The 15,898-nt window shown below is 31.7% G+C and overlaps 1 protein-coding gene across 9 annotated transcripts in view; it reads right to left on the bottom strand.

Moving 5' to 3' along the window:
* Positions 1 to 15,898, bottom strand: part of LOC117168109 (matrix metalloproteinase-14) — a 518,894-nt gene that overhangs the window by 481,070 nt on the left and 21,926 nt on the right. For all 9 annotated transcript variants that reach the window (XM_033353498.1, XM_033353504.1, XM_033353503.1 and 6 more), the window contains exon 2: positions 4,826 to 4,933. In XM_033353498.1, the coding sequence (XP_033209389.1) occupies positions 4,826 to 4,933 (108 nt within the window). The remainder of the gene's footprint in view (positions 1 to 4,825; positions 4,934 to 15,898) is intronic.

Below are 15,898 nucleotides of genomic sequence, written 5' to 3'. Positions count from 1 at the left end.
ACAATTTAAAATATGTTTGATTTCAACTTTTTTTTAATAGCTAAATCTAATTGTTAACTTTTTCAATCATGAAATCATTAAGTTTACACTGTGTAATTCTAAAATCTTCTACCATAACAATTTTCCATTTTAGATTTTCATTTTTTAAGGTACATTTTCCATTTTAAAAATTTTAAAGTGCAGTTTTGAAGGCTTACTTAATAAAAGATTAAAAGGTTTAGCGATTGAAATTTGTTCTGTAAATATGAATTCATGAATGATTTTTAAAATTGAACTATAGATCGTGTATTCGAAATTGAACAATAATTAAATGATTTTATGGGGCGATTCTAAATCAGTTAAAATTAAACAATTTACAGATTTTGATGTTAAAAATTCAATTACTTCAATTCAAAAGCCTTAGTAGTTAATCAAACGTAAACTTTCCACTGTAACTTTATAAACATTCTGCTGTTTCAGTATAAAATATACCATTTTTAACCCTTTCAATTTGAACATTTTTAATTAAGAAAAAGAGCAATTTTTAATAATCAGCAATGTTTGAGTGTTTATTTAAAATGGATAATTTAAAACTAAACAATTCGAAACTAAATTTTTTGAAACAGAAAGCCTTGAATCGTTAAAATTTCAGAGAGCTAAACTTAAATTTAGAACGTTACAATGTTAATTTTATTATTCCAATAAAAAAATTTTCTTTATAAGTGAAAATTTTGAATTTTGATGAGTGAATAACAGATAAACATGTATTTATTTAGAAAAAATGCGAGTGCATTGAGGAAATACTTCTAATTTTTTAAAATAAAATTGTGAACCTTTTAAGGATTATGAAAGGTTTTAATAGAGTAAAAAAATTGTCTTTAAGTTTTCTGGTAAAATTCAAAATGATTCTTTTATTTCGAAAAATTAATTTCAGCAGAATATTTAGGAATATTTCAAAACTATAACAAATTTTTAGAAATAAATAACAATTGAATAGTTATGAATTTGAAAAAAAAATAGAATAAGATTAAGAGATATTTAGAAGTTTTGAACAAGTTCAAAAATAAGTTGAAGCTTTAAAGGATGTCAAAAAATGGTTAACAAAATTTAGATTTTTTAAGATTTCAAACAAAAAATGTAGAAGCTTTTTAAGCATTTTGAAAGGTTTCAATATATTGCAAACATTTATTTAGATTCCTTACAAAATTGACAATAATTTTTTATTTTGAAAAATTAATTTCAAGAGATTATTTTAAATTTTCCAAAACTGTGAAAATAATAATGCAAAGATTACAAAACATTTAAAATAAAGTGTAGATTTTTAAAGATTTTAATACAAAATTTGATAGGTTTTTAGGTATTCTAAAATATTTCGAGATCATGAATTTTTTTGGAGGTACCTGGAAATATTTGAAGTGATTTTTTAGTAAGAAAATATACTTTTATAAAATGTTTTAAAAGATTAAAAAATTTCTATATATAAATAACAATTAAACAATTATTCATTTGCAGCGACTCAAAATTTAAATAATTTACCTGCTAATTTAAAGAGTGTTCGATAAAAAATGTTAAACTTTCAGTTTTCAAAGATTTAACTTAAAATTGCTTGAAATGATATAATTTTTTAACATTCGTAAACTTGTTAATTTACTCTTCAATTTAGGAGATTGAAAATGATAGGGCTTATTTATAAATAATACAAGTTTTGATTCGTTAAAACAATTTTTTCAAACAAATAATTTTTTAAGAACAAGAAAATATCTGCCTCAGCCCGGATTTGAACTGGGCGAAGAATAACTTTTAAATTATTATTAACGTCCCCCTTGAGAGTGGAGGGTAGAGGGTAACTATTGTGACCCCCCCCCCCCAAGTCCATCTCGGGATCCTCGCTTGGCCCACTGATTCAGCTTCGAAATTGGGACTATAGAAGATTTTCACTGTACTTACCACCATAACCGTTCCATCAGGAGCTAAAAGTTCCTTTTTCCAAATTATCTGATCCTTTAAAAAGTGATCTTCACGCACTACCTGTACAGGTTTAACAATTAAATCCTTTTAATCACGCTTAATTGCTTCTTGCCAATGTTGAAACTTAGTTTTTGGAACGGTGAAAAACACTTTTTTACTTAGTTTTAGCGGGTTCAGTCGTACCCTGATCGATAGCCAGGAGTTATGCATCGATGTTTTTACTCCATATTGAATTTATATCTCCATCATTGCTCAGTTCAAACTTAAAGTTTTTAAATTATTTACTAAGTCCAAAATATCACAAAAACTGCGAAAAATACTAAATCTTCCATGATTCCAATCAACTTTCAGTCAAATGTTGGGCATTGTCACAACCCGGGTATCGCATCCTCTATATATGTCGCGATATTACCGGCCGGACTCGAAAGGTAAACGTGGATCCGTTTAAAAAATTTAAGACATATGAAGATAGGTGAGTAAAAAAGAAAAAATAGGTTTAAACAGAAAAATAATCACATGCGTCCACTTTTATCATTTATTTAGAGGAAGGTTATTTTATACAATTAACGTAATGAATGTCGAGTTAAAAATATGAAAAGCTACTCGCGGAAGAGAAAACCCGACTTCTCTAATCAAAAGCTAGTCTAATTCTGCCCTTCATATCAAGAATCGGTCTCCTCTTTTTTGAGCCTCCGAGGTTCCAGAGCAAGGATTTTTAGTGAAGATCATTTTTTAAGCCAATCAAAGTTCTGACCTTGACTCTTGACACTTAGGGTTGCGGCAACGATTTAGTTGACCATAACTGTCTGACTAAGGAAAGAAGGGAATAAAAATTGGTTTCTGTTACATATTTTATTAGTTGTTAAATTACTAAGGGCTTGAATGTACTATGAGACTTTTAAGTGAAACTATCTCGGAACTCACCAGAGATCCGAGAAGTTTCTTATTTTATTAGTGTTCCTTTTAAAAAAGCGATGGGAAACGATTTCAGTTTTCGTTGACGGAATATTTATTTTAGCGTCTTGGTCCCTTCTTTCCTTAGAAAAACTAATTAAATAGCTTTCTTATGACTGACTGAGTGTCAGTTTCTTTAAAGCAGCAAGCTTTTATTAAAAGAAGTACATTTTCCAGAGACAGATTCTTAAGAGGGTTAAATTTTATACTTGTGAACACTTTAGACAAAATACAATATAAATTAAAAATGTTTCTCAGAAAATCTGTCTCATCTATAGAAACTAGTAAGTAAGGTCTTATGTGCTAACTTACTCTAAGCGCATTCATGTACCCGAGAAAAGAAACAGGCTTTCTGGTTCTTTTCTCGGCTTGTCTCACGCCTGTCTCGTTTTTGCCAAACGAAAGATAAGAGAGTTTGAGAACAGTAATAAAAATTGCGAAATATAGTTTCAAATTTAGCGATTAGGCCTTTATGGTAAGGCGGTGTTCTTCTTTACCATGCAAAAAGGGTTGAGTTCTACATGATCCCATAACTAGATGAGCGCGGGATACGCGATCATCACAGCGTCGCGCTAGTGGCGCCGTGTTTCATTTTCTGCTATCCTTCACAAAACTGACTCAGCGCATTTGTATGGCGAGCCACCCCCTAGTTTAATGAACGTGTACTTTATCCTATTTTCAGAGCTCACGCTGCAAATTTTTGGCGATACAGCTGATAATAAGACAGCGTTCGATACTGCGATTCAGACTAAGTGCATCAATGCAAAAGGTCGGGTGAGAAACCCCTGAGGTACTATCCCAGTGAGCACGAAATTTGAGAACGTAATTGAAACGTCTTAAAAACGTTTCTTGGCCGTACAAGTCAAAAGACGTCATTTGAACGTTTTAACAGCTGTCCTAAGTCAGACCAAATAATATTCTAACAACTTTTTATGTTCGAATTACGTCTTTAAAACGTCTCTGCAACATTGTATGTTTATGGAGCGTTCTATGGACTGACTTAAGACATTTTAAAGCCGTTCTATAGATGTTCTTTAACGCTTATACCTACCCAATGGGTACAAGCGTCAAAGAACATCTTTAGAACGGCTTTAACATGTCCTAAGTCAGTCCAGATAACGTTCCATTAACATACAATGTTCCAGAGACGTTTTAAAGACGTATTTCGAACATAAAACTTTTTTAGACCAATATTTGGCCTGACTTAGGACAGTTTTTAAAACGCTCAAATGACGTCTTTTGAATTGTACGTCCAAGAAACGTTTTAAGGACGTCCCAATGGTCACAAGCGTTAAAGAACATCTTCAGAACGGCTTTAAAATGACCTAGGTCAGTCCATATAACGTTCTATACACCTACAATGTTTCAGAGACGCTTTAAAGGCGTAATTCGAACATAAAACGTTTTTAGAACATTATTTGCTCTGACTTAGGACAGTTTTAAAATGTTCATATAACGTCTTTTGACTTGCACATCCAAAAAATGTTTTTAGGACGTTCCAATTAAGTTCTAAAATGTTGTGCCCACTGGGATGCAAAACAAATGTTGTTATTTGCAGCGATAAAACAGTATTGAGGGCCTGAAACCAGGCCATAAAATTAATGGTAAGGGCCCGACAGTAAGGGCCTTTTTCATGCGGTCATCCACATTTATTACTTACCCATTAGGCAAAACATTTTAGAACGTAATTGGATCGTCCTAACAACGTTTCTTGGATGTACAAGTCTTTAAAACGTATCTGGAACATTGTATGTTTATGGAACGTTATATGGACTGACTTAGGACCTTTTTAAGCCGTACTAAAGATGTTCTTTAACGCTTTTGCCCACCGGGTAGAAACATTTACACTGACATAGCTTAATAATATACTAATAATAATACAAATTATCACAATTATATAATCATATATTATATATTATCATACCTTGAAGGGCATATCTTTTTGATCTGCCGTCAGAACTTGGTCCTACTTTATCTTTAACTCCACATCTCGGCAAAGACATGATCTGTACAGTTTCATCATCCAAAAATCCTAAAATAAAAAGGAAACTAAATAAATAATTATTTAAAAGAAAATTCAATTTTACGGAATGATTATTTATATAATTAATTGTGTCCATAAATCAGAATATCATTAAATTAGTTTTTTCCCAGTGGGCATAAGGGTTAAAGATCATCTTTAGGACGGTTTATAAATGTCCTAAGTCAGTCCATATAACGTTCCATAAAAACGCAATATTGCAGAGACATTTCAAAGCTGTATTTCGAACATAAAATGTTTTTAGAACGTTATTTGGCCTGACTTAGGACAGTTTTTAAAACGCTAAAATGATGTATTTTGACTTGTACGTCCAAGAAACGTTTTTAGGACGTTCCAATTACGTTCTAAAATTTTCTTCCCACTGGATTGAATTTCTAGTATCGATCTCGGGTGTTTGCTTTATGTACATACTGCGCGCGTATGACTGCATAATATACATATTATACAATTATTATGTAGTAATGGAAATTCTACACGCCGTTGCTTGTGTACAGATTTAATTTTATTGTATAATAACTCGTCACGTGAGTGAACATGAACAGGTGTAGACTAGTCTGTATCAGTCACACGATTGGAAATTGTTCAGTAAATATTCAACGTGTTTTTTATCTATCGGGAAACCCAGTTCGTGGAATTATTTGAACTTGTTACAAACCAGTGGGCACGAACTTTAAGAACGTAATTGAAACGTCTTACAAACGTTTCTTCGACGTACACTGATAGAAATAGTATCATTGATTTAACCATACGATCGTAACTCAGTGGGCACAATCGTTAAAGAACATCTTTAGAACGGTTTAAAAATGTCCCAAGTCAGTCCATATAACGTTCCGTTAACATACAATATTCCAGAGACGTTTTAAAGACGTAATTCGATCATAAAACGTTTTAGAACATTATTTTGTCTGACTTAGGACAGTTTTTAAAACGTTCAAATAACAGCTTTTGACTTGTAGGTCCAAAAAACATGTTTAGGACGTTCCAATTACGTTCTAAAAATTTATGCCCACTGGAAAGTTAGATAATTATGAGTACTTTCATAATATATCATGTGTACTGCAATCATAAAGACTACGAAATGCACTTACTGAAACATTGTAAATATATCTTATTCATATTTGTGGTACAAAAATGCAATATACGTTTTCCAATTATATGAAATGTGGAATCCTATTAAAAATTTGCTTGAGCGAGCTAGCTCTAAAATGTTGTCGTTCAGCCGTGGCGCGCGCCTATTTGTCTTTTTATGAAAAAGCATAAATCAAAAGCCTATCGTTTCTATTTTATATATATTTAATGAATGTTACACAATATTAGTATAAAATAATAGAAGACACCAGGAGATTAGTTCTTTATCTGAAACTGTAATAAATCTTTTATGATAGGATTTCAACGACTTTTATATTTTTTGGTAAAAAATGAAATTAAACTATTTTATTCCGAATGAGCTTTTTTTATTAGAAATTAATTTACACAATATATTGATGAATATCATTTATTACAATTTTGTAACTCACGTTGATGATAATCATATTCATTAAATAATGAACTTTGCATTTTCACACCACAATTTTTGTAAATCAATTTAGCAAAATTTTTCAACACTTATTATAATCATCAATGTCGTCATAGGTAGAAAAACACATGTAATAAGCTTGATGCCACCTGGTAAACTCCGATTTATACAAAATCATTACACTACTTTGTAATGAATAACGCAATATATGATTACTTTATGAATTTTGATTACAAGAGTAGATAAATCCTTACAAAGTTGGAAAAAATTAGATTATATTGAACGAAAATTTCTTAGAATTATCGAATATCGGGCTCAGTTAAGTCTCTCACTTTCCCCTGGACTTTTCACATTAAAGTTTATGAAAAAAATAAATATTTTGTTTAAAATTAAAGTAATAATTATTATATTTCAAATTGCATTGAAATTAATGAAATTTTGTATTAAAAATAACACTTTCAACAAATAAACACTTGAAAACTTTTCTTGTGGGGTGAAGGTGTTGTAAAAATGTGGTTTTTGGTGGTAAGTGGAGGGTAAAGGTGTCATAACTGTTTTACAGAAAAATAATCTTTCTAGTTGAAAAATTCATAATTTTAGTTAAAAATTCATCTCTTTGGTTAAAAAATTTACTATTTTTTTCGGAAATACATTAATTTTTTTTGTGAGAAAGTAACTTTGCTACTTTTGGTTTAAATTCGAATCTCTGATAGAAAATTAATCTTTATGATTGCAAATTCGTTTCCTGATTTTTACAATGCATCTGTTGGCAGCATCTACGTTCGTTTAAATATCAAATATTACATTTTCTATCGAAAATCCATATTTGCAGGTTAAAAATTCAACTACTTTGTTGAAAATTTTCATACTGGTTTGAAAATTCAACCCTGGTAGAAAATTTCAATATTTTGTTGAAAATGTTTTCTTTTTGTTTTAAGATGTCCACCATTACGTTTCCATTGAGAATTCTTTTTTTTTTAATGCAACCCTTTTTGGTTTAAGATTAATATTTTTGTTTTGAAAATATGGCCATTCAGTTTAAAATTTATATTTTTAGGTTGAACATTTAACTATTCAGTTAAACTTAAACTACTCGGTTGTAGATCCAAATCTTTCATTAAAAAGCCAAATGTTTAACAAAACCGTTTACACTGACAATGAAAAAGTTTAATTTTCACTTTAAAAAAATTAACGAGTTTGCAACCAAATAGTTACTTTTTCTTCCAAAAACACAACATTTTAACAAAATAGTTAAACTTTTAAATAAGTAGATAAAGTTTCAACCAAAAACCAGAGATAAATTTTTAACTAAAATAATGAATCTTCAACCAAAAAAAATTAATTTGTAAAAGGTAGTTCACCCTTAAAACAATTAGAGGAAGGTTCAACAAGAAAGATTAATTTTTAACAAAAGAAAGAAAGAATTTTCAACAAAAGAATTAAATTTTCGACTAAAATGATGAATCTTCAACCCAAAGAAGATCAATTTCTACTCGATTAGTTTAACATTAGTAGATGTATAGGGCGGGTTCTGGCTCACAATTCCTACCATACCGGCATCGAGAAGCTTCGAACTGCAGTGGTTCGTGTCCGTGCTAAATTTTCGGGAAAAAAGGGTTCGTGTCCGTGCTAAGGTTTGAGATCTTTCTCCAAGGATCCTGATGACGTCACGAATACGCAATAGTCTGTAGCCAAATTCATGTAAACAGGTTCAAGGTTATCACGTGCATGTGTCAAGGTTAAATGAGAAAAATAAGGATGATTTATTGCTTCCTTCGAGATAAGTTGTTTGTTAAATGCACAAAAGATGCAGGTGTATAGGTTAAATTTTATATGGAGAGCTACGTATGGCATCTTGTTTTGCTTATTAATTTGATTTGAAAATTCCTGATAGATGATGGTTTAAGTAAAAGTTTCTGCCTGTGAAAAACATACTTCTACAGTCTACTATCTTCGAGAAAAGTAATTAGAATTAAAAAAGTATATCTATAGAGTTAATTAAAGGCAAGAAAGGAATAAAAAATAATTTCTTATGTTAGGTCATATACTCAGGGATGCTTGTCGCTTTATTCTAGTATCAAGTAGCGAGCGAGGACCAGCGATAACAGCTACACGCGTTTAAACTCGCAGTAGCATTCATACATCAGCAGCCTGAGGCTGCACACATTTCATTATTCTATGCTATCATTCTATAGAGAGATCACGTCTTTTTTACAGCTCGCAATCGTTCGCTTTCGTATTCATTCTTTTCCATATGCTAGGTCCGTCATCCTATGGACGAGGTATATGTAACAAGATACTGAAAACAATTTCGAGACTCGAGAGAGAGATTATATACAGCATGAATTTGATTCGAGACCTTTCATGGACGTTTAGTAAATACCAAAAGTACACTGCCCGACGCTTATCGCTCTTTGTGTCATGCAACGCTATTCGAGCTGAGGTCGCATGCTCTTTTATCCACATATATATGCTTGGTTTTCAGCTCTCATTTAGAAAGATCAGTTTTTTACCTTTTAAATATTAAAGATTTAAACTAAAAGTTCTAAAATGTTACAAATTAATATAATAAAATATTTGAATTTTTTCAATCATCCACTAAGGCTATTATATAATACAATCTGTAGAAAATCAAGGATGATTTAATTCAGCGTTAAAATTTTCTCTATAATGCTGAATCTTCTATAACTAATCATATCAAATTCCCACTGCGAAATTGTTTCGCAAAGAACTTCAAGGTTATTTTCAATGACGCACTACATTTATGCGATGTTAAAAAATTATATCCGCACGTGTGGATTATAATGCAGAAGGTTCTAGAATATTTTGACAGAGAGGTTATATAATAATAGGTAATAGGTAAGGTTTAGAATTTTATATTGATATAGCTAGGATGTTAAATCAACCACTTGAGATGAAGAAAATACAATTTAAAACGCTTGCTACATTTTATCAAATAAAATCAGCTCTCTAAATATTAGAGTTTGACTAAGAAACGTTGAAACCTCTTTCACATAATAGAGTAATAATCTAAAAAGATTCAATTTGCTTACTTCAAACATTAAAATAAAGCAACATAAATAACAAAAATAATTCAACAGTATTAAGATTTAGTCTAAGGAAACTGTGAAACTCTTAAGTAAAAATTTAGTGATATAAAAAATACAAAAATTAATACAGTTTATAGAAATCGAGGATGATATATGGCTTTCAAGCTAGCTAATTAAATTCAGAGACCATAGAAATCTACCTTACCGATATATTCTATAGATGTTGTGGCTTATGTTACGTTTCCAAAATATTCTCAATGACGTCATCGAATTCCTACCACGTAGTTTTCTTCGAAAACAACTTTAAGGTTATTTTTAATGTTGCATTACTTTTTTGCGTTTTTCAATATTATATACCACACGTGTCGATTATAACTTAGAACCTTCTAGATAATTGCAACAAAGAGAGGATATAAATTGATAAAGATGGTAAATCATATGCAGCAGGTATAGTTTAGGGAGAGGAAGAGATGGAAAGAGAGAGAGAGAGCTATGCATTAGAAAATGTTTTTATTCGACAGTGGATCACTGTAACAGATTTAGAATATAATATTGATATAGCTAGGATGTCAATTGAGCCATTTGAGATCAAGAAAATACAATTTGAAAATAAAATAAATCAGCTCCATAAATATTAGAGTTGACTAAGAAACGTTGAAATCATTTTTCACATAATAGAGTGATCTGCGAACAAAGGTTAAATTTACTTACGTTAAACATTAAAATAAAGCATCATAAATAACAAAAATAAATTCAGCAGTATTAAAATTTAATAAAAAGAAACTGTGAATCAAGCATTGAAAGTGAAGTATTGAACACGTATATTAAAATGCACTATTATGTATAACAACTAAAAATCTTGGTTTTTCTTAGAACCAACAGTTGTTTTAAATCGTAGTTATGTAAATCCATTTATAGGGGCCAGAATTTCAAGTTAACATTCGGTTCGGTTTTGATTCCTCTAGAATCAAACTGAAGGGCCTATGACAAAGCCACCGAACGCGTTCTCGGGTTGCGGATAGAGGGTCCCTGTACCAAGGGTTTCTGCTGAATATGGTTACAAAAATAAATAGGCAGTCGCGGACAATTGTCCAGGGGTGGTCCCGAAGGAATTAACCCCCAAGCGGAGGTGTGAAAACCGTGCCGAAAGCTGAATGGCACCTGGGTGAGGTGTCTAGAACGGTGACTCTGGGATACCAGGCGACCTCTCAGAGTAAGAAGCTTTATCCTTGCATGCGGGGCTCTACAAGGATGGACGAACCCCTTTCCCTAGCTTCTCGTGGGAACAACAATGACAACACCAAACATAGTTCTAATAAGTGCGGTTCAAAACAACAGAACGCGCAGGGCTCCCGACAATGAGTCGGCCAACAATGCCGACCAATCTAGAGCTGGGGGAGCCAATGAAAATGGATTCAATGCGATGAATCGGCGGGATCTCGTGACCTTTGGGTGGACGGAGCGACTGAATCACGACTTGCTAGACTGCTACGATGCGAGTGTGGCCCGTGAACGGGGGTGCATGGCAAGACTGCATGTTCTGTGGTGCGAGAAAGACCCGGAGCTATCGCACTTTTCGCAGCAACGTCTGCGAAACCATGCTGAACTACTCCGTAAAAGGGGCTATGTAAGCGGAACGCCTACACTACCACAGCTAGAACAAGCCGGCAACAAAGAAAGAGAGGCGACACTAAGACCAACCGCGGACAAGCATCCAATAGATGAAGAGCGATGCTTTACGACCCGGAGAAACATCAACACCAATGTTTCTCTCAAGCCTAAAGATCTGGCTGAAATGGATGACGAGCTTCGTGGACATTTTTCCGGTGAATCCGACCTCTGGACTATCAATTATTGTGTGTATAATGCTGTTGTTGTTAAATTTGGCTCCCTCTAGACTCCGGCTTAAAAGCTAAGCTTGCCAGTAGATGGCGCTCCATTAATTTCAGAGACTAAAGTGGGTTGACCCCATATCGCCCAAGTTTCAATGAAAAGTGTCAAGCGTCAAAAATAAATAAAACCTGCTGCATACGATTTACCATCTTTATCTATCTTTATCTCTTTGCCACAACATCTATAGAATATATCGGTAAGGTAGATTTCTATGGTCTCTGAATTAAATTAGCTAGCTAGAAAGCAATATATCATATATAATATATATAAATGTTAAGATGAAACCTAACCTCGAAATGAGGTTATTTATTCATAAGAAAAGTAGCAAAAGTATGATTTTATTTGTTGGATGTGAAAACGAATTAGATCAACAATGACGTCATAAGCATATTTATTTTCACGTATTTTTAGATGATTTGATACAAACGGAATGTAAATACAACCTTCTTATTCATATTCGCTTTAGTAAAAATAACTTAAAGAACCTGTGCGATATTATAATCCACTTATTTCGAAATAACTTTTTACAATTAAGTTCAATGTAGAAATTGTAAGCAACTTCAATTTAAAAATTAGAACTAAAAATATATTGCAAAATACTTAAATGGTTTATCGTACACTATTGCTGGCTGTTATATTGCGTCGTTTGACTTTTTCCGTTTGCTCGAAAAAAAGTGTCTGACATAATCGAATATTTTCATATCGCATCTGTTAGATAACCTGATATTTATATTTTCAAATTTCAGTTAAGGAGGTGATATATTCGATTTTAATATTATTTTATTTAAGAATCCCTTTTAATTAAGAATAAGAAAAATAAATTCATACGGGCCCGATGGGGGCCAGACATGGTTATCTCTGGGCGCAGCGCTTGGGCCCCGATCGGGCGTCGTGTTTCATTTCGAGTCTGGCCCCATGTAGATAGCCTGATTTGGGTCAAATTCTGCCCGATCTGGCCACGATCAGATTCAAAATCTTATGCTTTCGAGGAATTGCTTTCCTCTCCTTATCAGTCAGACTGTCAGATTCTTGCACTGGTCTTATTCTTCGAGTTACCTTTGAAATTTGATAAAAATCTCTTTCACATGGCTTATGATTCTTGGCTGAGCAAGAGTATTTCTCATGTCTTTTTTAAAAATATCAAGTCTTGAGGACGAGGAGGATGACGAGAGGTGACGGAGGAGGAGAATATATAATCTCAGATTCCATGAACAGCCATTTATACTGTGTCAGTGGCAAGATGACTAGCACTTGTTCAAATTGTTCCAGAACTTACTAAAGACTTGATAATTTAAAAAAAGACATTAGAAATACTCTTGCTCAGCGAAGAATCATAAGCAGGGTGAAAGAGATTTTCATCAAATTTCAAAGGTAACTCGAAGTTTAAGACCAATGCAAGAATCTGACAGTCTGACTGATAAGGAGATGAAAACAATTCCTCCAAAGCATAAGATTTTCAAACTGGACCAGAAACAAGCTATTCAAAAAGCATGGAAACCACAATTTTCTCCACTGAGGAATCTATCATGCATTACTCATAAGTCTAAAGATGAAGGGAAAACACTTGTGAAGAAGCAAAAAGTAGAGCCATAAGATGATGCTGCTGATTAGGATATTAATGAACATGATAATGACTATGATGAGGAGGAAGCTGATGCTGAAAGTGACCTTTCCTTAGAATATAAAATAAAAGAAAAATCTAAAATGTTAGATCACTGGGAAGATCCCAAAAAGTTTGTGGATCGATTGCGCTTTCTTTTAATAGATCAACCAGCTGGAAACGTAAATAATGTACACGGAATTATTTATTCAAGATTCCTTGTAATTAATTTTTTTTAACATTGATGGAATGAAACCAACACTGTACAAAGTAAGCAATAAGCTTTAAAATTCTGTATATAATTGTTATACGTTTATTGTAATGAAATAAGTTAAATAAATTCAATTTTCGAAATGTATGTGTATTTATTGATTCCTTCACCTGGATTAATTGTAGTTTAAGAAATCACCTCATAAAACCGAAGATTTAGTATAAGTTATCATTCCATCTAAAATTTTCAGAACCTATTTACCTAATCTAAATCATTATCATATCCTTCTCAACCACCTATATTATTTTCTGATTCTTCTATATGTATTTTAAGAGCTTATTTAACTTGATTTAGTCTAGTTCAAGATTCAACAAGAGAAAAAGCGTGGTTACAACTATAAGAAAGCAAGCGTTTTCAAATTGTATTTTCTTCATCTCAAGTGGTTGATTTAACATCCTAGCTATATCAATATAAAATTCAAAAATCTGTTACAGTGATCAACTGTATGTACTAGGAACTCTTAAGAATTAATTGGTATTTTTCAATTCGCTCAATCGCAAAGCCTTCTGCAATATTACAAAATTATTTTTGATTAAAAACATTATTTAAATACATGGCTCCCCATCTCTCTATCTTCCTAAACTATACTTGCTGCATATCATTTACCATCCTTATCTAATATTATAATATTGAGAAACGCAAAAAAAAGTAATGCAACATTAAAAATAACCTTGAAGTTGTTTACAAAAAAAATTGCGTAGTCGGAATTCGATGACGTCATTGAGAATATTCTGGAAACATAGCATAAATCACTACATCTATAGAATTTCGGTAAGGTAGATTTATATGGTCTCTGAATTAAATTGCCTAGCTAGAACGCAATATATCATCCTCGATTTCTATAAACTATATTAATCTTTTTATTTTTTAATTTCTATTTGACTGAATTTGGATTTAAAAGTTCCAGAGAGTAGATGTTCACGTGACCACTGTATCATTTTTCCCAATTTTTCATTCACAGTTGTCCTGCATTACATTTTAATACTGCTGAATTATTTTTGTTATTTATTTTGCTTCATTGCAAGTACGTAAATTCTAATAAGAACTTTCATATTATACGTTCTTCATCTCAAAATAGTTTGATTCAATACTACGTGGCTATCTGGTATTAATTCTAAATCTGCCACAGTGACCCACTGTTCGTAAAAGGATCTCTTGAGAATCTGTTGGCATTGTCCAAGATTCGTGCACAATTTTTTTATATGATGTAATTCATTTTGATGAGGCATGCTGTGAGATTTGTAACTGGTTTCGAGTCGCTCAATTGCAAAACCTTCTACAGTCTTGAAAATTTTAGAAAACTATTTTCGATTTAAAACAATTTTTAATACATAACTTTTTAATACATAACGTTTTTGCAGCCTAAAAAGTTTAGTGTGCAATTGAAAAATATCCTTGAAGTTGTTTACAAATAAAATTGCGCAGTATAATTTCATGATGTCATTAAGAATATTCTGGAAATACAGCACGTACCAGCCACTACAGCTGTACAATATCGGTAAGGTAGGTTTCTATGGTTTGGATTTTATGATCTCTGAACTAAGTTATTCAACTAGAAAGCAATATATTATCCTCTATTTCCATATACTATATTATTATTTTTGCATTTAAAAATTTTTTTTAAATCACTAAATTTTTTATTTAAGAGTTACAGAAAGTAGATGTTCAAGTAATCACTGTATAATTTTTTCCTGTGTTCGATTCACATTTTTCTTACACTAAATTTTAATATGGCTGAATTTATTCTTATCATTCTTCATACTTTATTGCAAATACGTAAATTCTAACAAGAGCTTTCAAATTATACGTTCTTCATATCTAAATAGTTGATTCAATACTAGGAGACTACCTGTTGTTAAGTCTAAATCTGTTATAGTAACCCACTATTTTTAAAAGGATCTCTTAAGAATTTGTTGGCATTCTTCAAGATTCATGCAAAAATGTTTATATGATGTAATTCATTTTGAAGAGGCATGCTGTGAGATTTGTAACTAGTTTCGAGTCGCTCAATCGCAAACTCTTCTATCGACTTGTAAATTTTTGAAAATTATTTTTGTGCTAAAACATTTTTTAATACATAGCTCTCTATCTCTCTCTTTCTCCCTGAACTATACAAGCTGCATATCATTTACCATCCTTATCTAATAATATATCTCATCTTTGTCTAATTGTTCTAGAAGGTTCTAAGTTATAATAGACACTTGTGCTATATAATATTGAAAAATGCAAAAAAGAAAGTAATGCAATATTAAAAATAACCTTGAAGTTGTTTCCAAAAAAAATTGCGTTGTCGGAATTCGATGACGTCATTGAGAATATTCTGCAAACATAGCATAAACCACTATATCTATAGAATGTCGGTAAGGGAGATTTATATGGTCTCTGAATTAAATTAGCTAGCTAGAAAGCAGTATATCATCCTGTATTTCTATAACCTATATTAATTTTGTATTTTTAAATTTATATTTGACTAAAATTTAATTTAAAAGTTCCAGAAAGTAGATGTTCACGTGACCACTGTATTATTTTTTTCCAATGTTTGATTCACAGTTGCCTTGCATTACATTTTAATACTGCTGAATTATTTTTGTTATTTATGTTGCTTTATTTTAATGTTTGAAGTAAG

The sequence above is a fragment of the Belonocnema kinseyi genome, chromosome 2 (assembly GCF_010883055.1).
Source record: "Belonocnema kinseyi isolate 2016_QV_RU_SX_M_011 chromosome 2, B_treatae_v1, whole genome shotgun sequence".
Classification (NCBI taxonomy): domain Eukaryota; kingdom Metazoa; phylum Arthropoda; class Insecta; order Hymenoptera; family Cynipidae; genus Belonocnema; species Belonocnema kinseyi.
This window is presented reverse-complemented; position numbering and strand designations above follow the sequence as displayed.